We start from the raw sequence: 22,625 nt of genomic DNA, 5'->3' as shown, positions 1-22,625 counted from the left end.
TAAAAGGAGAGGATGGAGAGTGGTAGAAGCTGCTCCTGTATCAGATTTTCCACTCTTGCCCTAGCTATAATTTGTAGCCCCAGCCAGGCCCAGCATGAAGGTGAAACTCCACTCAGGGCTGCTGGAGAGGAGGTGGTTGATCCACCTAGACATCTGACAGAAAGAGTTTTCCTGAGGCTGTGCTCTCTCCCAGGCTTCAAATCCACTAACTTAACACTTCAGTGTTTTGACACCACGGGGAACCTTTCTGCAAGTGTTCTGGCTTTTTCAATTGAACTAATTGTATCACATCATGTGCTCTTCATTGCACCTATCTTTACATATAACACAACTGAAAACCTACTGCAATGCAGTATGTTGCAAATAGCTTATTAACTTTCTACTTTGTTTTATGCCTTAGGGAAAAAAAAAAAGTGAGTCTGGGCATAAATTATTACAATTACTTAATTATTAAGTGGTTGCTATGATTTATGTTGAAAATATAACATAGTAGCTACCACATTAAGTTACTGGAGATATACACAGAACAGTTTACTTCTAAAATAGTCCCCCACTTCCTTATGCAGTTGAGGCACAAATGATCACAATTGGAAACAAAAATAATTTTAAAAAATCCCTGGTGTATGACAACAAATGTTTCATCCAGAATACCTCCAACTGCAAAAATGTAAAAGAAAGTTTTAAAGTTAGGTCCTCTTTTTTTCAGAGGAATGTGCACAGGACACAGGCCAAAGGGCATAAGCAGGGCATTGTTGTCTTCTTCAGCTAAGATAAAACCACAGCTCTCAAATGTGAGAGCTCTTGTCATCTGTTTGGAGCAAAAGATGGGAGGACACTTGTTTACAGTTTTTAGCATCTGGTACAGATAGCCTGCCTCCATATTTCCTCTTCAGACCCATTTCCCTACAGGCATTATGGTGGTCCATACTTGTGTCATTGTATGGAGTCAGAAGTGTCTTGTTCTTTTTCATTATTTTCCTTGCTTTTATTTAAAAATCCTTATGCCCTCAACTAAACATACATAAAAGCTTCCTAGTATTAGTGGTACTATTTCGACTGTAATCTGTATGCCTAAATCTGGACCTTTTGCAGCTGTTTTGCTTCCTATTGTATTCTAGCATAGAAATGCTGAGATCCTGTGTGTTTTACGTGCTTGAGAATCAAGTGGCATTCATTTTATTCAGGGTGGAAAAACAACACATTTAAAATCCATCAGACAGTGGGTTAGGCATCCATGCAATTCTTTTAAATTATATGTTTAAGGAAAACAGTCTTCCTTCAGTTCACTGAAACAGAATTATATTCACTTTTTGTATTTAAATAGACACGTGAATTTGCTTTTAAGAAGATTCTATCCTTGCATGTAGTTACAGAGCTCTTGAATACTCCATATTGGCATTATAATCAGTGCTATAAATAGAGCAGAATGAAATTGTTTTTCTATAGCATATTATTAAAAAGTAGCTACATAGTACAGACTTTCTAAGGAAGCTGTCCTTGATTCTGTGAAATCAAGTCAGCTAACATCACAAGTAAAATCTCTTCAACTTCTGCCTGTATAGAAATCTAAACTGTGGGATTTTAAACACAGACACAGAGAAGCTGAGCTCTGAATTCTACATCATAGTCCCATTATATATACTTCTGTTCATGGGTTTTGAAGTTGACAGATATATATACAAGTCTTTGTAGATGCCATTGCCCTGTAAATCTTTGAGTTGACTTACACATAGCTGTAAAGTATTGCATGACATTTTAAACCAGATATTTTCAGAATTATTGCAGTCCTGTTACAAAACATATGTAGAAACATGAAAAATAGTTAATTCCAGCACAAACACAAATGAGTCTAGAAGGTTAACATTTTTACATCAGAAGTGTAAACCTAATTATGAGTTTCTGATACCTTTAAGTGTGTTTCTAAAATCATGAACCTCTATTTCAAAAATTACATGGCCTACAAATCAAAGAAAACCAGTCTAGAAGTGTTAATGAATTTATGTCTCCAAATCAGGTCTTGCCACTTGTGGTTTTCTTCAGTACGGTAATGTCTATGCTTTACCACCTTGGATTCATGCAGTGGCTCACTGGAAAGGTAAAAAGTTTTGTCAGTATGTCCTTATTTGCCTAGTATGGAACAATTTCTGAATACATGCAGCCCAACTGTAACATTGGACATGACCAAACTCCTCAGGGGTAGACACATGAAAAGCAGTTGTTTATGTTTAACCTGAAAATAGTCTCAGGTGTTAACACTGCAAAATCTGAATTGGCATTGTGTAGTACCCTTTCCTACCTTCAGTTTGGTTTTATAGCCAACGTCATAGTAAGTGCTAGATTACCCGGGTTAGGTTTAGTATTCCTTAGCTGCCATACTCACTTAAATCTTCTTTTCTCCCATCCTCTAAAATGCAGAATAGATGTCTGCTTCCTATTAAGCACTGCGGTAGCAATTACATATACTTTCCTGTCACAGACCCCCAGAATAAGATCAGAGTCTGGTTCTTCATCTCATGCTCTTGTCCATTTCTGCTAGATCCTATGTCTAACACCAGCATCTGCTAAAATAACAGCAAATCCACAGAAAATTCACTTCCTGCCCTTTCTGCCCAATTAACTTTTATGATGGAAAAGATCGTCCTGTGTCGTGGTAGTTAAACCATATTTGAAGATACTCTTAAAAAGTCCTTTGTCCTTCTTATTCACAGGGTTGTTATATAAGCACCACAAACTTCACCTAGCTGAAATAGTGTGCTAAAATTTACAAAAAGTATCTAAATTTCACAGATTTTTCTTCATACAATCCCAGTCCTTTTGGGTAGACATGCAGTTCACAAGAGCACATCAAAATATTTGTTTTGGTTAATTTAGTTTAGTGATTTAGCACCCAGAAGGAGCCTGAAGCACTCTCAACTCTGTTAATTTATTCCTACTCTGTCTTATGTCAACATGTTATTGTTAAAAGAAATGAACCATATCTTGAAGCTGAAATCACGAATATTATGAAAAATATCTCAGAATTCTTATTTCAAGAAGTACATGGAATAGACAGGCCAATGTGCTTTAGTGTGTCTGTTTATTGTTTGTTTATTGTTTGTTTGTTTTATTTTTAAAAATCATTTTAGGTTGGTTGGGTAATGCAGATTTTCATGGGGACAACTCCTGTTGAGTCTCTGGTAGCTGCAGGTAACATATTTGTGGGACAGGTAAGTTGGGAATTAGAAAAATATGATAGCATAGTGTCTTTGAGCTGGAAAACTGCTCTGGACAGAAAGTATTTCACCCCAAAAGAGTGAAATAAAAGCACTTGCACAGAATAGGAGGTTAAATAGAAATACTCTTTACATAAATACACAAAAAAACAAAAGGTGTTCAGGGAAAAGGATGCACAGACACAATCAGAATCAGTTCCTGCCTAGCTTCCCAGCTGAGCCCACCAGGCCTCAGCTAGGCCACAACCAGGCCAAGACCTCCCCCCATCACTAGGACTCAGTAGGACCAGTGTCGGCCAGTTTGCCACCCACATCAAGACAGGCCTACCCGAATTCAGTGCCTCCCCCAAGCCTCCTTGCACCCCTGCACTAGCTGGGCACACTAGGCCCAGCTGTGCAGCAAGAAAACAGCTTGGCCAAGGAGGCCACACTCCCCCACAAACCAGAGAGAGAGCAGCCACAGTGTGTGCCAGGAGCAGAGAGGAGGGAGAAAAGGGGCAGGACAGGCTGCGAGGTTTGCTTATATAGGGATTGCAGGATTGTGGGATGGAATAACAAATTACAGCTCCCTGTATCTGCCCTCTGGGATGGACTGTCCAGCCCCCTGGACTCTCTGTCTTGTGGAGGAACTTATCTCTATGGTAGGACACTTAGGCCTTAACCTACTGACACATAGGATTACAGAATACAGCTGCTCCATGAGCATATGGGTATATAAAAAATAACCATTTCACACGAAACCTGGACTCCAGTACAGCAGGACTGGTGATTGATTCACAGAATGCCAGTACAATCATATGCCAAGAGTAATGCAAAATTGAGTGGGTTTTTGAGAACCATGTGTTTTCCCAACAGAGAGTCAAGTAAAACTATAGGTGATAGTTCTCCCTTGAAATTAATAACAGACTGCTCCCAGGCTACAAAGAAATAACAGTTTGAGGGCTTTTTTTTCAATTGTTAAGGCAAAATCGGATGAAAAGAGGGCACATGAGACAGACAAGGCCAGGACACAGTGCAGAAAACTAAGATCCAGACCTGGCTGTGCAAGGACATAGCCACAAAAGCATGCAACACAGTCTAGCAATCCATTTTAACGGGAAATCCATGGAATTCATACTCTAACTGCATCTGTTCCAGGTTCCAAAGTAATGTGGAAAGATCACCAAGTAGAATCCTACCCTGAAAGTTACGTTAGCATATCGCTTATTTAGCAGGGATGCATCACTGTATCATACTGTTTCAAGATTTAAACTTGTAGCTCTGCATGACACTGCTCCAGGATGTGCTTAGGCACATGCTAAAGGGGCTGGGAGCTTTAAGCTGCTCCTAGTGGCTGATGTGCATCCCACTTGATGTGTGGCCTTACATGTTGTCCCACCTTACCTGACTGTCCTTAACTTACTCAGAATTGCGTTAGGATTTCTTAGCAGTTTCATAGGACCTATGGGAGAGATGGCAAACCAAGTAGAATTGTCTTCAGACAAAAAGGATTTTGGCACAATTTTTCTTCTTGAGGTAAAAACCTCCAAACCTATTAATATTAAGAGTATGCATTAGCACTAAGATTAACTAGTCAAAAACATAGATTCATAGAATGGTTTGGGTTGGAAGGGACCTTAAAGATCATCTAGTTCCAATGCCACTGCCATGGGCAGGGACTCCCCTCACTGTACTAAATTGCTAGAGGCTTCATCAAGCCTGGCCTTGAGCACCTCCAGAGAGAAGGAATCCATGACCTCCCTGGGTAACTGTTCCTCACCACCCTTATTTTCTAACATTTTAACTAAATCTGTCCTCCTCAAGCTTCAATCCATTCCTTCTCATCCTGTCACAACAAGCCACTTGTAAAAAAGTCCCTTTCTTGTAGCCCTCCTTCAGGTATTGGAAGGCAATTGCTATAAGGTCTTTCCAGAGCCTTCTCTTCTCCAGGCTGAACAACCCCAACTCTCCCAGCCTGTCCCCACAGGGGAGGTGCTCAGCCCTCTGATTATCTTCATGGCCCTTCTCTGGACATGCTTCAGCAGTTCAATGTCCCTCTTATGCTACGAGAATGGGACAGGATACTCCAGGTAGAGTCTCACAAGAGCAGAGTAGAGGGGAAGAATCACCTCATTCAACCTGCTGACCACACTTCTTTTGATGCAGCCCAGGATATATTTGGCTTTCTGGGCTGCAAGCACACATGGCCAGCCCATGTTGAGGCACACATCTAAGAAAGGGTGATGCAGCCACTCATTTTCATTTGCTGATAAAATAAACCTCTGAATTCAGGGTTTATTAGAAAGTTCTTAATTTATTAGTTGTTTTTCAATTCCAGACAGAGTCTCCTCTCTTGGTGCGGCCCTACTTACCATACATCACCAAATCTGAGCTCCACGCAGTCATGACATCAGGATTTGCAACAATTGCTGGAAGTGTCTTAGGAGCATATATTTCTTTTGGGGTAAGATGGGAAAAGAGAACTTGAAAATATGCTGATTATCTGAAATGATGTAAGTATGAAGCCTAGGTGAAATGCTTTAGAAGTATATCTGAGGTTTGGGTTTTGTTTTGGTTTTGTTTGTTGTTTTGTTTGTTTAGTTGGTTTGGATTTGGTTTGGTTTTTTTAATTAAACACAAAAATTCCCTGCCTTCTGACAGTAAAAAAGAATAGCAAGATTTGACCTTGAATATGTTGTAATTAGCACAAACCTCTGTGTGAGTAGTACAGAGAGGTTTCCCACCACAGGTGCAAGGAAATTACTTCAGATACTTTGTATACTATATAAATTTGTATACTTTCCTACAGTCTAGATTAGCTGATGTATGGAATATACTCTCAATCTTCCCACTTCTCTGGCAGTGATATAAACTCCTTCAAGAACTGTCCCTGCTGTTTGAGCCTAAAGAATTGACTTGTGACTGAGTTTCTAGTGATGCTGTACGAACACAAGTAGGAAGTATCTTGTCTGCTAAAGAGTTGGCAGCACAAAGCCAGAAAAACAGGGTGGAAGGTATGACTTATGATCAGAGTCACTGAGGGATATTGATAAATATGCTAGTTCCATATTTGAATAAAATACTTTGGAGAGGCAGAGGCAAGCGTTGACTAAAAAGGTCAAGACAGTAAAAGAAGAAAAAGAAAGATGCAAATACTGCAGGAGTTACTAAAGAAATTATTTTGTGTAGAAATTTGTGCAAGTTGTGAAAGGGAAATAGAACAATTTACATTAGGCCATGTAAACTTTTTTTTTTTAAACACAGCTTCAAGGGACAAAATGATGTTCTGCTACTGCAAGGCATACCGTTTGTATTACTCTCTGCTTTGCTATTGATACATCCATCTGTACTCAATAGACCTAGGTTTTCTGACTTGTTTTGCCTTCTGTCTTGCCACTAGAATGGAGTGAAGCGCCTTGCCTCCTGGAAAGATTACTCCAATACTTTTAATTATTTAGACTTTCCTTGTCTCCAGTTGACTTTCTCATGTACAACTCACTCTCTTCTTTTCCTTATGTGCAGTGTGAACACTTCAATAAGCCCCTGTAGAAAGTCAACCAATCATCTAAAAAACTTTAATTGCTTTCCTCCATGTTTGTACATGATACAGTTATCACAGCATTATCTTGTCACCTGGTTCCAGATTTCTGCCTCACATATACTGACTGCTTCTGTCATGTCAGCACCAGCATCATTAGCCATATCCAAACTATTCTGGCCTGAAACTGAACAGCCTGCAGTAACTCTGACAAGTGGCCTACAAATGGCAAAAAGGTAAGCTGGTCAAGGCTATAGTTAAGAGTACTACTCAGGCAAAAATGAGATTCCAATAAACAACTCCTCATATATAAAATTTAAGGGGTAATACACAGTGGATGTGCAAGCAATAAATTAATTGTGCACCAATAGACCACAAATGAATAGTTTGTGAATTCACATGCAGCATGCCCCATTACAGTGTATGGAGGTATCACTGCCTGTTGGGACAGCACAGGGATGTGAATGATCTGGGTCAGATGGCAAAATCTTGAAATAAAGAGGGAAATACCTTCCTTGGTGAGCCACCAAGAGGTTTTCTCATTTGCTCTGTTGCCGTCTTTGCTTTGTAACACATCTGTAAATGCAAACATACAAAAGCAAAGATGGAGCAAACATTTCAACATGACAGCGGCAAACTTTGCACATCTGCAGGGAAACTCACTCACTTCGGTGAACAAGAGGCAAAGCAAAAAGTCTTGGAAGAAGGTGTTCCTAAACAGCCTGCAAAGGCTGCCTGGGAGAAAAGCAGTGCCCGCTCCCTCACATCAGCTGTGCCACAAGCAGTCACAGTACCGAGAACTGATTCAGATCTTGGCCTGAATGTGCCAGAATTCATCGTCAAGGCACCAAAAGCATACCCTCCCAGTAGTTCATATGAAGATCAAGAGTAAAAACCTGTTTCATTTTATCATTGTTTTTCTGTGACTGAACAGATAGCTCTGGCAGTAGATTTCTCATCAAATCCATGAAACTTTTAGTTCTGTGATTTGTTCTTGAATTTAAAAATACTCACATTCTGGCTTTCTTTTCATTAATAAAGTGACTCAAAGAACCTGCTAGAAGCAGCTAGTCAAGGTGCCTCTACCTCCATCCAGCTGGTAGCAAACATCGCTGTGAATCTGATCTCCTTCCTTTCCCTGCTGGCTTTTGTTGACTCAGCCCTCTCTTGGGTGGGCAACCTGTTTGACTATCCACAACTGAGCTTTGAGGTACGATTTCCAGGTCCTTCATGCAGCTTATATACATGCATATTTTGTCTTTCTCAGATTAAGTTTGTGTGTGGCTTTTGGGGGGAAATGTTTTGTTTTGGTTTATATGATCTTAAAGTGTTTATTTTTGTATGCCTGTTCTTGAAAAATGTGTTTACAGCCAAAGTAAAAGTGTTGCTATGTAAATATTTCTGTATCCATCAGTCCATATATAGTTTCCTTGTGATGAGCTTGCTTACCAACTGTGATGGCTTTAAGACTGTGTCTTTAATTTTTCCTCACAAAGTTCGAGCAGAAAAGTGAAAGAATGTAAATAAATCACTATTGGGTGTAAGAATGCAAAGTAATGATTATTCTAAACACTTCCATTGAAGAGATAGACATGTTTAAGTGTCAGTACTCAAAATGAGGTTCAGGCAGTCCGTCTCTCTTAGTTTGTCTGCTCCACTCTTCTTCTGGTTGGATATAACACACACTTGCATACTGACCTTGTTGAGCTGAGTTTAACAAACCTCTCTCTGCTTCTTGGCTTTCTTCCCTCTTTGCTTGTTCTGGGAAGGGGCCGGGGGAAGGCCCCTTTAGGAAGAAGCGCAGCCCCTCCAGGAGGGCCAGGGAGCTTTGTTGTGTTTTTCTATTGATCGTACATATTTGTAATGTTGTGAATAGTGCATATAGAATCATAGAATCAACCAGGTTGGAAGAGACCTCCAAGATCAACCAGTCCAACCGATCACCCAGCCCTATCCAATCAACTAGACCATGGCACTAAGTGCCTCATCCAGTCTTCTCTTGAACGTCTCCAATGAGGGTGACTCCACCACCTCCCTGGGCAGCCCATTCCAACGGGCAATCACTCTCTCTGTGAAGAAGTTCCTCCTAATATCCAGCCTATACCTCCCCCGGAACAACTTGAGACTATGTCCCCTCATTCGGCTGCTGCTTGCCTGGGAGAAGAGACCAACCCCCACCTGCCTACAACCTCCCTTCAGGTCGTTGTAGACAGCAATGAGGTCATCCCTGAGCTTCCTCTTCTCCAGGCTAAACAAGCGCAGCTCCCTCAGCCTCTCCTCATAGGGTTTGTGTTCCAGGCCCCTCACCAGCTTTGTTGCCCTTCTCTGGACATGTTCCAGTACCTCAACATCTCTCTTGAATTGAGGAGCCCAGAACTGGATATAGGACTCAGGGTGTGGCCTGACCAGTGCTGAGTACAGGGGAAGAATAACCTCCCTTGTCCTGCTGGCTACACTGTTCCTGATACAGGCCAGGATTCCATTGGCTTTCCAGGCCACCTAGGCACACTGCTGGCTCATGTTCAGCCAGCTATCAACCAGCACCCTCAGGTCCCTCTCTGCCTGGCTGCTCTCCAGCCACTCCAACCCCAGCCTGTAGCACTGCTTGGAGTTGTTGTGGCTGAAGTGTAGAACCCTGCACTTAGCCTTGTTGAATTTCATCCCATTGGCCTCTGCCCACCCATTGAGCTTGTCCAGGTCCCTCTGCAGGGCCCTTCTACCCTCCAACAGATCAACACCTGCTCCTAACTTGGTGTCATCTACAAACTTACTGATGACGGACTCAATCCCCTCATCCAGATCATCAATAAAGATATTGAACAGGATGCAGCCCAGCACTGATCCCTGGGGGACACCACTAGTGACTGGCTGCCACCTGGATGTGGCACCATTCACCACCACTCTCTGGGCCCAGCCCTCCAGCCAGTTCTTGACCCATTTCAGAGTGAATCTGTCCAAACCATGAGCTGCCAGCTTTGCCAGGAGCTTCTTGTGGCAGACAGTGTCAAAGGCCTTGCTGAAGTCCAGGTAGACTCCATCCACAGCCTTCCCCACATTCACCAGGTGGGTAACCTGATCACAAAAGCAGATCAGGTTGGTCAGGCAGGACCTGGCCCTCCTGAATCCATGCTGGCTGGGCCTGATCCCCTGACCATCTTGGAGGTTCTGTGTGATTGCACTCAGGATGACCTGTTCCATAACCTTGCCTGGCACTGAGGTCAGGCTGACAGGTCTGTAATTTCCTGCTTCCTCCTTCAGGCCCTTCTTGTGGATGGGCATCACACTGGCCAGCTTCCAGTCATCTGGGACCTCACCTGTGAGTCAGGACTGCTGATAAATGATGGAGAGTGGCTTGGCCAGCTCATCTGCCAGCTCTCTCAGGACCCTAGCATGGATCCCATCAGGTCCCATGGACTTGTGTGGATTCAAGTGGGTCAGCAGGTCCCTTACTGCTTCCTTCTGGATTACAGGGGGACTATACTGGTCCCCGACTCCATCTGCCAGTTCAGGAGGCCAGTTGTCCTGAAGACAGCCTGTCCCACTATTGAAGACTGAGGCAAAGGTGGTGTTAAGTACCTCTGCTTTTCTCTCATCTTTTGTTACTATATTCCTCTCCGCATACAGTGGAGGTTGTCCTTGCCTCTTATTTTGACATTAATATATTTGTAGAAATATTTTTTATTGTCCTTTACGGCAGTGGCCAGTCTAAGTTCTAAATGGGCTTTTGCCTCTCTAATTTTTTTCCTACAAGACCTAGCAATGTCCTTAAACTCTTCCTGGGATACGTCCCCTTTTTTCCAAAGGTGATACACCCTCTTTTTTTTCTCTTAATTCCTTTAGAAGCTCCTTGTTCATCCAGTCCAGTTGTCTCCCTCATCGGCTCCCTTTCCAGCACATGGGCACAGCCTGTTCCTGTGCCTTCAAGAGTTCTTTCTTGAAGTAAGTCCAGCCTTCCTGGACCCTTTTGTTTTTAAAGGCTGTTTCCCAAGGAACTTTCTGAGTTAGTTCCTTCAATATGCCAAAGTCTACCCTCCAGAAATCCAGGGTGGAGGTTTTGGTGCTGCCCCTCCTGGTTTCACCATATATTGAAAACTCAATTATTTATGGTCACTGGACCCCAGGCAGCCTCCCACCACCACATCTCCCACCAGCCCTTCTCTATTTGTAAACAGCAAATTGAGCAGGGCTGAACCCCTGGTAGGCTCACGTTACAGCTGGGATAAGAAACTATCCTCCATACACTCCAGGAACCTTCTAGACTACCTCTTCTCTGCAGTGTTCAATTCCCAGCAGATGTCTGGCAGGTTAAAGTCACCCACAAGAACAAGGGGAAGCAATCTTGAGGCAGCCTCCAGCTGCTTGAAGAAAATTAAATCAACCTCTTCTTCCTGATTAGGTGGTCTATAACAGACTCCAACCAGGATGTCAGACTTGTTGGCCTTTCCCCTAATTCTTACCCATAGGGACTCAACCTGATCATCCTTAGTCTCAACCTCCATGACGTCCAGAGTCTCCCTAATACACAGGGCTACTTCTCCACCCCTTCTCCCTCTCCTGTCTCTCCTGAAGAGTCTGTAGCCCTTGATTACAGCACTTGAGTTGTGAGAGTCATCCCACCACGTTTCTGTGATGGCAACAACATCATAGTTTTCCTCCTGTACCAAGACTTCCATCTCCTCTTGTTTGTTACCCATGCTGCGTGCATTAGCGTACATACACTTCAGCTGGGCTGCTGGTTTTGCCCCTGTCAGTGGCCTACCACACTCAGCTTCCTTTGGTTCATCTCTAGTAATGTTGTGCTCACTCCCCTCCCCCTTCAAGCCTAGTTTAAAGCCCTTTGTACAAGCCCCGCCAGCTTGTGTGCCAAGATGTTTCTCCCCCTCTGTGACAGGTGTACCCCATCTGTTGCTAGCAGACGTTTGGGCCGTATAGAGTTCCCCAAGATCAATGAACCCAAAATTTTGTTGGTGACACCAGCCTCTGAGCCACTTATTAATCAGGAATGATTTCCTGTTAATTAGGAATGATTCCTGATATTTGTACATATTCATTGCATTTCATCATAGATTGTAGTTTGCCTGTACATACAGCTTCATCTGCCTCCGAACTGAGCTAGCCTGGTTATTGTCAGTGTGAGAGGGGGATTCCAGCTCTCCACTGTAATACCAGTGAAGCAGATCTCTTTGTTACACGCTTGCCAAGCCATTACCATCTCCCTTGGATAAACATTAAAGTGGCTTCAGCTTCATAAAGCCTCATCAATCTCTTAAAGCTCACTAGCTTCATATAGATATGGGACAAGGCCCCATATTTACACTCTGTCTGAAGCCATGCTTACTCAGCATCTCCTAGTTCTTAACACAGTTAAATTGTAAAACTGCACCCAAATTACTTAGCTGAGCCAACAAGTTTTAAACAGGGTTTCTTTTTTTTAACTCGGGTCAACACATAATTTTTGACCCAATGTGACAGTCTTGCCTCAGTGTTTTGGGGCTTTTTTATTTGCAAGTTCCTAGTAAAATCTTGTGTGAAACAAGGATATATCATGGTGATAAAGGTGCTGCAGTAGTGGACAGATACTCAGCATATGTGGCTTCAGCAATACTAAGACGATACCCTGCAGTTTCCAAAGACTATCCCACAACACAGACACCCACAGCAAAGATACACAAGTATGCAGCCACAATCATGCAAGGGCTGGTACTTTAATGGTTGTGAGCTGGAGTAAAATTTAGACAGAGAAAGAACCCACAAGGAACTGAGACCCACAAACACATTGTAGTCAGCTATATATCCCATATAAGAAATACTAACATCTTGCGGACAAAGAAACCCATAGTGAATAGTAACTGTTTAGATACCTCAATTACATTCTCTAAGGACAATCTGAACAAACTGTTTCACAGCTGGAGCTATTTTCTCTGTAATACAAAAAATAAGCTTTGCTGTGATAGTGTTTTTTGTTTTGTTTTTAATTTGCATTAGAAAAAGCATGTATGGCTTTAATTATGTTAGATGCAAAGCTTCTATGCAGTGACAATTGTTTTGTTTACACCACCTGGGAGTCCAATAACATGGTAATTAAGCATGTTCATTAACAGGCTTGATTTAATCATCAGGAAAACTATGCTTCTCAATTCACTTATCAACTCTTAAGTCAGCCTTCCCTTGCTTCAAACACTATGACCAGTCTGAAGGCCTTTCAGGGTGAAAAAAAAAAACAGCACAGAAATTTTTGTTCTATTTGGTGTAAAATTACAGGCATATCTAATTACTATACCTAGATTTTGGGTTAGTCTTTTAAAAATTACTCAGGCATACCTTACTATTAAAAATCCTTTGTTTCCCGTATGTGTTAGCTGTAAGTATTCAAAGCCAGTTTTCTTTTACTGAAATAAATCTGTCCTTGTTTCAAGTTTAGAGAATTTATGACCTGCTTTGTCTTAATATTTTGCAGACCATTTGTGCATATGTCTTCATGCCGTTCTCTTTCATGATGGGTGTAGACTGGGAAGACAGTTTTACTGTTGGTGGTCTACTAGGTTACAAAACTTTCTTCAATGAATTTTTGGCATATGAGCGCCTCTCAGAACTCATTCACAACCGAGAAAAGGGTGGGAGCATGTACATTAATGGTGTGAAACAGTATATGACTGTAAGTACCATTTTTTATTCTACAGAACTATTTGATTTATACTTTTCTGCAGAGACTTTTTAATACGAGCATAAAAAGTGTAATGGTGGCATACTACTCTAAACTGTGTCTTTATGCCTGCACTGACCTTTGCTCCTCGAATCAAGACAAAATGTGAGTGTGGAGAAACCTCAAATACAAAGCTTCCTTTTGAACAGCGTTTAGTATTCATTATCTGGTGTGATGTTGTGGATACTTGTCTTATATAAAAACCAAGACACATGTTCCTGACCACTTGCATTCCTTATTACAAGAACACAGTTCACAAGTGTAGGCAGAAAGCCAGGTGGTCTGGTGAAATATTCACATGCTTGCTTGAGCATCCATTACCAGTTTTCCAGGAATTTCCAGAAGTAGGATCCAGGACCAGGCTTACCTTTGATCTGCCTGATACAGTCATGATGTGTTCTACAAGAGGAACATGGCTCTGAATTACTGAATGAGTGAATAGATAGGTTGGTTTTTTTTAAATCCAAAACTCAGTCTTAAAATGCAGACCTCATCAACTGTGTTTGTTAGTAGGGTTTTTGTTGTTGTGGTGGTTTGGTTTCGGGGTTGATTTTTGTTGTTGTCTGTTTGGTTTTGTTTTAGGGTATTTGTTGGTTTGTTTTGTTTGATTTGTTTTGGTTGGGTGGTTGGTTGGTTGGTTTTTAAGTAATATATCATGTAGAACTTTCATGTTCACTTCTAATACCTATAAACTTTAGCTTCTTTGGTTAAAACTCTGATATAGAAATAACCTGATTTATAACACTAGCAAAAATTACCCACTAACCATTTTAATTATGGCACAACAGTTCAGGTGAGAGTGTGTTTGACCTCCACTTTTAAATCGTCTTTGGCTTCAGAACTCTATAATACATTCAGGTATGGATATTCAGTCAGAGCAAGCAAACAAATGGTATTCTGAACTCCCTCACCTGAGTCAGCAATAACAAGGCTTCCTGTTTTCAGAGCTAGGAAAGTGCAAATGAAAGCAGGTAAATCACAGTACACAAAGCCCTTACCAGGAAAAGCAGGTGGAGCTGGCACTTGGAAAGCATTTTCCTGCTTATGGGCAGAGTGATTGAAAATATCTACAAATTTATTTTCATAAAATAGAAACGGAAACAGGAAAACTATTAGAACACTCACTCAGGCATCTTCATCTTGAACACAAAACACAGTAAACAGGAATTCAGAGTTGCCAGAGAGACAAAAATCCATTTGTTATGTTTACTGCTTTCAAAAAAATGTTTGAACTATGTTTGTCTGAAGGTTTGTACACTAGTATCACTCAAAGCAATTTTGTCTGTTATGAGGGGTCCTTTCATGGGGAAAAAGGCCAACCCAACCTTGTCCCTGCTCTGAAGTCCAAACTGAGCTGATGTTGCCCAAGAGGAAGAAGGTGGCTGAAGTCAGGAAGGAAATAAACCTCTAATGGGGATCCCAAAATCATAATATCCCTCTGTGTGTTATGACATAAAAGCACCTGCTCTCTAGAAGATCATTTGTGTCTTCTGAGCACAGCATGGAGCACACACAGAGAAGCTTTGCACATGAAGCCTTTGTAATGTGGTGGGTTGAAAATTCCCCCCAACATTAAATTTGCCAGACCAGCTCAGTTGGAAGCAAATGAAAGCTATATTTACAAACAAAACTACAATCTACAATGAAATGCAATGAATATTTGCAAATATACAATATTTACAATATTTTCAGATATTTACAATTAATGAACAGCACAAGTACCTCCCTGGCCAAAGACCAGGGGAAGCTGCAACAGCTTCTCCCTTCCCTGCCTCCTCCCCTACCCCTCTGTACACAAGGGTCCAGAAACGGAAGCAGAGAAGTTAATACCCATCAAAACACTGCAGCCAAGGTCAAGCAGAAGCAAGTTAGTCTTTCCCAGAGTGAAGACACAGGAAGAGAGAAATTGGTTTGGTAGATATTGGTAGATAAGAAATCTTATGGCAGATATCTCTCCAAGGGGATTGTTCAGAATTATCGTTATTTTCCTTTTTACATCCGAGAGTAATTTATTTACATTTTACTACTTTCTGTTCAAGATCCGTGAAAAATTTCAAAGCATAGCCTAAAACTACCACAAGCCTTCTGCTTGTTGAGGGACAAAGAAGTCAGGGACAGATACCAAAACTTGAGGTTTCAATAGAGTGTTGCAGTTAGGAACAAGAAACTCAGTTAATGGTCTCTGACTCACACCTTCAAAAATAGCAGCTAAATTAACACTAGTAAGATAGGAATTATTGTTTGTTTAATCACTAGTACTGAATATTTCAACAAAGCATAACAATATGCATGAAAAACAGAACCATCACATGATTTATGAATCCTTAGGCAGTGGGTATGAAAAGCTGCAGCTTTCAGCAACAAGATGAGCCTACCATGCTGAAAGCCAGATAGCGAGGCTGCAACCAAGCAAACTGGACTCATTTCAGTTCTTGGAACCCTGAGCCATATTTTCAGACCTCTAAACCAACATAGGCTGTCTCAAGCCACTCAAAATGGCATCTGTTTGTTTTCCAGGTTCGCTCTGAAGTCATTGCCACTTATGCTCTTTGTGGATTTGCCAACTTCGGCTCACTGGGACTGGTTGTAGGAGGCCTGAGTAAGGACATTTCCCAAAGACAATTTCTTTGTCAAGCAGATTGCCAAGAGAACTCACAAAACAACAAGCTGTGGTTGAAGCTTAGAAACATTAGGGGTTGAATAACTGTTCTGCTGAGACCTACCACCCAACTGTGCATGAAAGAGCTCCCAAAGGTGTTTGGGCTTTGGTATGGAGGTCCTGGGAAAGGGGCTGAAGGCAATGTGAGGAAACCAGATCTTGCAGATAGGTTTCCCTGTCTCGCCCTCAGTATATGAGCCTGAGCTACTACAGGCCTCAGGCTTCAGGAGGAGCAAAAAATTTCTATAGACTGCTGGTTTGAAAGACAAAGTTGGCTGTTTCCTGTAAAAATGTCACATATATGCAGGAGGTTTCTAGGGAATGGGGAAAAAAATCACCATTTAGGTTCTTCCCTGGGTGGAGAGCTATAACCTGGAGCCCAGGTGGGCTCTGCAGTGGCAGCAGTGGGGCAGCATGGAGGAGCAGGAGACACAGCCCTGAGGCCAGACACCAGTGCTGTGCCTTGGAGTTTGTTTCTGAAAGCTGCCTTTGGCTGGCATGAATGGACAAACTGGCAAAGAAATCAAAGGTTGCTGCTTTATATGCAAACTGCCTTCTTAACAGAAAGAGCACTAAGCCTTCAAATGGCATGCTAGAAATATCTCCGTTTCCCTCCTTTCTTCTGGTTCAAATTGCAGGGTGGCAATTCTGCTATTGGTGGGAGAGCTGGCTGTTTCATTTTCTGTATATGTATTTATGTTTGACATACACTTCAATTTTCTTCCTAGCAAGTATTGCTCCTTCAAAAAAAAAGGAGATAGCTGGTGGTGCTTTCAGAGCAATGATTGCAGGAACTGTTTCCTGTTTCATGACAGCCTGTGTTGCAGGTACCGTACCACTTAGTGTCTCTTTAAATCAGTGACCACAGGGTGGCAGTGCGCTGGTACCGTACACAGCTAGGCAGCCCCGATCACTAGTATTTTCGGATTTGGCAGGATTAAAAGTCAATATGCTGAACAACTTTTTGTCTTAATGTTAGGTTGACATCTTGGATTGTTAATATTCCCAGTAAGCATTTAAGTTAATGAAGCTGACCTAATGTGGGTATCAGCAACATATCCTTATTTTCACAGTTTTACCTTCAAAGTGAATAGGGAGTCACAAAGCAACAACGATTTTAGGGAGGAATTTTTTTAAAAGCATAGTATTAATTACTAAAAGGATTGAGCAATTGAACAGTCATGATTCAGCAGGCAAAAGTTATCCCCAGTATTTAACAATCCCTTTACCAGCTTTCCTTTCTGAGTATGTGACACACAGAACTGATGAAAGCACTCATAATCATCCAGTGAAGATCTTGAAGCTTTACGTAGCTAAAACCAGTATGTCTATTTCTACCACAGCTTCCTTAACCCTTCATGTTTACTGCAACAAGAGAAACATATACATTTGAAGGATTAGACTATACTGCTTTCTGAAGGTCATAGAACTAGTCCAAGTGAAACATCATTAGTCTGACAACACTTCCCAACATTTTAATACATGACACTGTTCTGCATAACTCAGGAATCACAAAGCCTTACTAAAATGTGTCATTTCACAATCTTTGCCTTAAGAATAAAATTGTGAACAGACACTGGTAAATCTTTCCAAAACAATAAAATCTGTTTTGGAAAGAAAATTGTGTTTCACCCACTCCTGCCACAGCAAATGCTTTCCTTAGGCCTGGAAGAAGATAACAGAGAAAAGCATTTCCTACTGTATCAGCAAGATAAGGACATATTAAAGATATGTCTGGGTTCCACAACACTATGTACAAGAAGGAGCTGTCACTTCCACATTTGTTGTGTGAATCACTGCAATGAATTCTAACATTACTATTTATATGAAATGTTGGAAAGCATCTAGCAAAACAAAAATAAAGAAGCCTTAACTATCTCCATTTAAAACAAAATGAATGGTCCTGTATTTACTTGAACTGCTGTAAATGCAGCATACCTCCATTTTATCTAATGAAAGCACACTGGCCCAGAAGTGAAAAAGCTTTTAGCATACTTTTTTTGTAGCATTAGAAGAGGGAAGGAGGAACAACTGAAATGGTCCAAGTACAACAGGTTACTACAATTTCTACACAAATAATAATTTTTAAAGGTGCTTACTCTCTTTAATCCATCTATTAAAAAAAAAAACAGTTCAAAGGTTTCGATCTTGCACCATTACAGAAGCATCTCAGAGGGTGATATTGTATCAGCCAGAATATTTCAGACAATCATATATATTCCAATGATTGACATCTCCAAGTCTTACCTTCCTCTTCATTATTCAGTAATGTAATTGTTACTTACTTGACAGGAATGTTGACTGGCTATGGTCTGGATGTTCCTTGCCACATCTTACTAGGAAATGCCTTCAACTCCACAGATTTCCCTGCCAACAGCACACAGTTAGCTGAATGTTGCCAGCAACTCTTCTCCAGGTATTGAATAACTCTTCAGCCTTCCATCAGCATGACTTAGGGAGCTTACATATTTTGTAAAAGCCTAATTTTATTACATGTATTTGGCTTTTTTTACTTAGGCGGCTGGTTTCCATGAGCTTGCATTTGTAAAGAAAAAAATATTTTACCACTGCTGAACTGGGCAGTCTCTGTTACACATTCTTTATGATATTCTCCATTTGTGTCTGGCATTCCCTGCCAACCCCAAACAGAATAAACAAAGAACTCAGAATATCTTTGTCCAGACATCCTGAAAGGCTGAAGATAGTTTATCATGCAAAGTTTCAGTGGCCTATCTCAGGGTCATCAAATATTAACATTAAAAAAAAAAAAACAGTATCTGAGCATACTTCTAGCTGAAAAAAAGGTCAGTAGATTTTCCTTCTGTTGTTTGTGAATCTGGTTGAAGATAACAGTCATTCTGCCTGTTTACACAGAAAATTTTGCATAGATTTGAAGTAGAAAAATATTCTGAGGTAATTCACATTTGATAATTCCCTATACAAGAGAGAGAAAAAAAGGAATAATAATAGTAAAGAAGGAATATATTTACACATATTTGACACTATCTCACAAAGAATCAAAGGTCTATGCATGCAGACTGTGACAAGAACCTTTTTAAATCTGTCTTAATGGGTTGCCTTTTTTTACCTTCATTTTAGAAATACATATTGCAATTCGTCTTTTTTTTTTTTTAATAGAACTTCATCCTTCTTTTCATGTTTCTTTTAGTACAGTGCTCTAGGATTGAGTGTTTGCCTACAATATAAACATACAATGCAAGTGTAACAGCAATGTTGCTGCAATCTAACCTGCAAGGATTCTCTTCACAAAATCCTCAAGGGGGAATCTTTTTTCAGGATTGTTTTGATTTCACTGGATCTACTTTCATACCTCCTCACATAACTAAACCACAGGGGGCTTTGTGTATAGTGGAGGTGTCTTGCTACATCTTAGTATCAAGACATGGCAACTTGAAATTTCTTATGATGTTTAATTCCTTACATTAGAAGTCAAATTTCCACCTCTACTTCAGATGTTTTTTTTGTTTTCTATCATACTCTTTTGATATGTATATATCTATGTCTTCCATGTCTTGGCATAAAATGTAGCTCTAAATATGGGCATATGTAATATGTAAAGTGGCCTTTATTGTCATGGTAACATTTTTAGATTTCTACTATTCACAAAAATATAATTAATATAATATAATATAATATAATATAATATAATATAATATAATATAATATAATATAATATAATATAATATAATATAATATAATATAATATAATATAAATCGTATTTTTCCAAAAAATCATGTAGATATTCAGATTACCTGCCTGAATGTAAGCAGTTGTGTACCACTGCAAGAAGTTCCCATTCTTGCAATCTGATGTTCCAAATGAGTTTATCATAACACTGAAACACTGTCAAAAACATGTTTGCTCAAAAAAAACCCTGTCATATTGGGTACATTCCTTTGTTCATATTTCTTCATCACGTTTCTTCATCAGTCAAATTTTTCCTTATCACATTAATTTTAGTTCTATCAAATTGCTACAAAGACCAGAACTTGCTCTATTGTCACCAGAATCAACGTTGAGCAAGTGTTTTGGAGATGCAATACCTGAGGAAGACATACTTGAGGCAAAATTACTTTATACAGAAAACCAGGCACCAACCAGACAAAAAGGAAGAATATCTCGTCATGGGATATGGCTGATGTTTGGAAAAATCTTCCTTCCGTTTCACTCATGAAAATTTTAACACATTTAAAGTTGCTTTGGAGAAAGTGTGTTTGTGTATATACATGTACTGTCTATATGTGGGTGTGGGAAGGACAGAGATTTACACAAAGGAAAGGCAATATATCTTATTTCTTCTTTTATTTCCTTCCCCAGTGTAAATCATTCACAAGAGATCTTCTCTGGAGGAAACTACAGCCTGAGTGCCTGGAAAGGATGTTGCCAAATACTGCATCAACCTGCTTTGCACTGCACTTGGATGAAGCCTTAAATTTTTGAGGAGATAGATCATAAACAAGAGCTGTGTATCTTGGTAGAAATATAATAAAAATTTCCTTTTCCACAAGTGTGAACCATCCTCCACTCCCATTTCCTTTCTGTCTCTTACCAGTTCAATTCCATTGAATTGTTTAGAATTAATCATAAATAAAACTACCATAAATGCAAGACACTTCTTGCTGGAAATCTTTTGTCTCATTATAGATCAGAAAAGAAGAACATATTTGAAACTGATTCTCCTAATTTCCTTTCTACTCTGAAACCAATTAATGTGTACAACTGAACTGCTATAGGCAAGAAGAAATTCAGATTAGGAGGATTCCCTGACACTTACAGAAAGCTATGAACAAAAAATATTAAAAATTGATATACATTCATAGTATTCATGCTTTTTCTGATAACAAAGAAATGTTTTTACTGCTCAGACTAAATTATTCTGTTCTCAGAAATCTCTGCACATAACTATGGCTACTTATGAATTTTGCTGCTGATATTTGGTGCATCTCACGAGCTTGGTCACTGAAGCATCCAAATTCAGGACTAGCCACCGTGTGCCTCTGTCCCACTCCTTCTGCCCATGTAGGTATCCAGGAGGTTGGACACTGTTTGTAAGTTATTCATAAGAATGGAATTGTCCAAACTCCAAGGAAAGTTTCCTGTATCAATTCTTCCCAATCTGTGTTGTAACAGCAGTGAAAATTGATCCTGGAGTCTCCAGCCAGGAACTCAGAGCAATATTCCTATCAGAATCATAAAATCATAGAATTATAGAATGATCAAATCATAGAATGATAGAATCATAGAACAGTCTGGGTTGGAAACTCCAAAGGTCATCCTTTCCAGCCCCCTCTGCAGTAAGCAGGGGCATCCTCAACTAGATCAGGTTGCCCAGAGCCTTGTTGAGCCTCACCTTGAATATCTCCAGGGATGAGGCCCCAACCACCTCTCTGGGCAACCTGTTCCAGTGTTCCACCACTCTCATAGTAAAGAACTTTTTCCTAACATCCAGTCTGAATCTGCTCTTCTCCAGTTTGAAGCTATTGCTCCTTGTCCTATCACTACAGGCCTTTGTAAACAGTCCGTCCTTCTTGCAGGCCCCCTTCAGGTACTGGAAGGCTGTGAGTAGGTCTCCCCAGAGCCTTCCCCAGGCTGAAAAACTCCAGCTCCCTCAGCCTGTCTTTGTGGCAGAGGTGTTTCAACCCTACATTATTTTCATGACCCTTCTCTGGATCTCCTCCATCCCTGTCCTTCCTGCTGTGATGGGTTGAGATTACCCCTCAACTAAGTGGAAATTACCCCCAGAATAAATTAAAAAACAAACAAACAAACAAAAAACCAAACAAAGGGGAAAAAAAACAAATCCAAAACAAAACGACCAAAACCTCAGATATTGGAAACGAAATGAAAGTTATATTAAAAAAAAACATAAGCTAAAATCTAGAAGTATAAAATGCAATTAATATGCACAAAATATATTTACATATATTTACAATTCAGAAAAACAAATACAAGGATTCCCTTGAACAGAGTTACACCCACCAGAGCTTGGACAGCCCAGAGGGTTGCTTTCAATCTCCTTTACCAACCCTCTCCCTTCCCTAGTACCTTCAGAGACACAATACAAGCCAGTTCAGACAGCAGGAAAGAGGCAAGGAACCAACCCATGCAAAAGCAGCAGAAAATAACAAGTGAAAAGGAGACATAACAATCTGTGCAGGAGACTTTATCCTAATCAGCAGCCCGGTGGAATGATACAGACATATCGTTATTATTCTTCCATATCCAATGGCTAACTTTGTTTTCCGCTTACTATTTTCTACTCAAAATCCCTGGAATTTTCCTATTCTTGTTTATAATTAAGACACTTGGCTGAAGCATCAACCTGAAACTGTAACAGCTGTATTGAGAGCTCCCTGCCTGGATGCAGTACTCCAGGTGAGGCCTCACCACAGCAGAATATTAGGGGTTGGTAGGGTTTTGTTGTGGGTCCCACCATGGGCTGCAGGTGGATGTCTTCTCCACCATTAACCTTCATGGGCTGCAAGAGAACAGCCTCCCTCACCTTGGTCTTC

At 40.5% G+C, this 22,625-nt stretch overlaps 1 protein-coding gene across 1 annotated transcript in view; it reads left to right on the top strand.

Annotated features, from left to right (window-relative positions):
* The window catches only part of SLC28A3 (solute carrier family 28 member 3), a 44,643-nt gene extending 24,098 nt beyond the window's left edge, over nucleotides 1-20,545 (top strand). Inside the window, exons 10-19 of the mRNA XM_054397591.1 lie at nucleotides 2,015-2,095; nucleotides 3,126-3,206; nucleotides 5,530-5,655; nucleotides 6,835-6,965; nucleotides 7,771-7,939; nucleotides 13,187-13,384; nucleotides 15,950-16,031; nucleotides 16,820-16,918; nucleotides 18,384-18,507; nucleotides 20,431-20,545. Coding sequence (XP_054253566.1) covers nucleotides 2,015-2,095; nucleotides 3,126-3,206; nucleotides 5,530-5,655; nucleotides 6,835-6,965; nucleotides 7,771-7,939; nucleotides 13,187-13,384; nucleotides 15,950-16,031; nucleotides 16,820-16,918; nucleotides 18,384-18,507; nucleotides 20,431-20,545 — 1,206 coding nt within the window. The remainder of the gene's footprint in view (nucleotides 1-2,014; nucleotides 2,096-3,125; nucleotides 3,207-5,529; nucleotides 5,656-6,834; nucleotides 6,966-7,770; nucleotides 7,940-13,186; nucleotides 13,385-15,949; nucleotides 16,032-16,819; nucleotides 16,919-18,383; nucleotides 18,508-20,430) is intronic.
* The last annotated feature ends 2,080 nt before the right edge of the window (nucleotides 20,546-22,625 follow it).

This window comes from Indicator indicator, chromosome Z (genome assembly GCF_027791375.1).
Source record: "Indicator indicator isolate 239-I01 chromosome Z, UM_Iind_1.1, whole genome shotgun sequence".
Lineage (NCBI taxonomy): Eukaryota > Metazoa > Chordata > Aves > Piciformes > Indicatoridae > Indicator > Indicator indicator.
The sequence above is the reverse complement of the archived record's forward strand: the minus strand, read 5'-3'. Positions and strand labels throughout refer to the sequence as shown.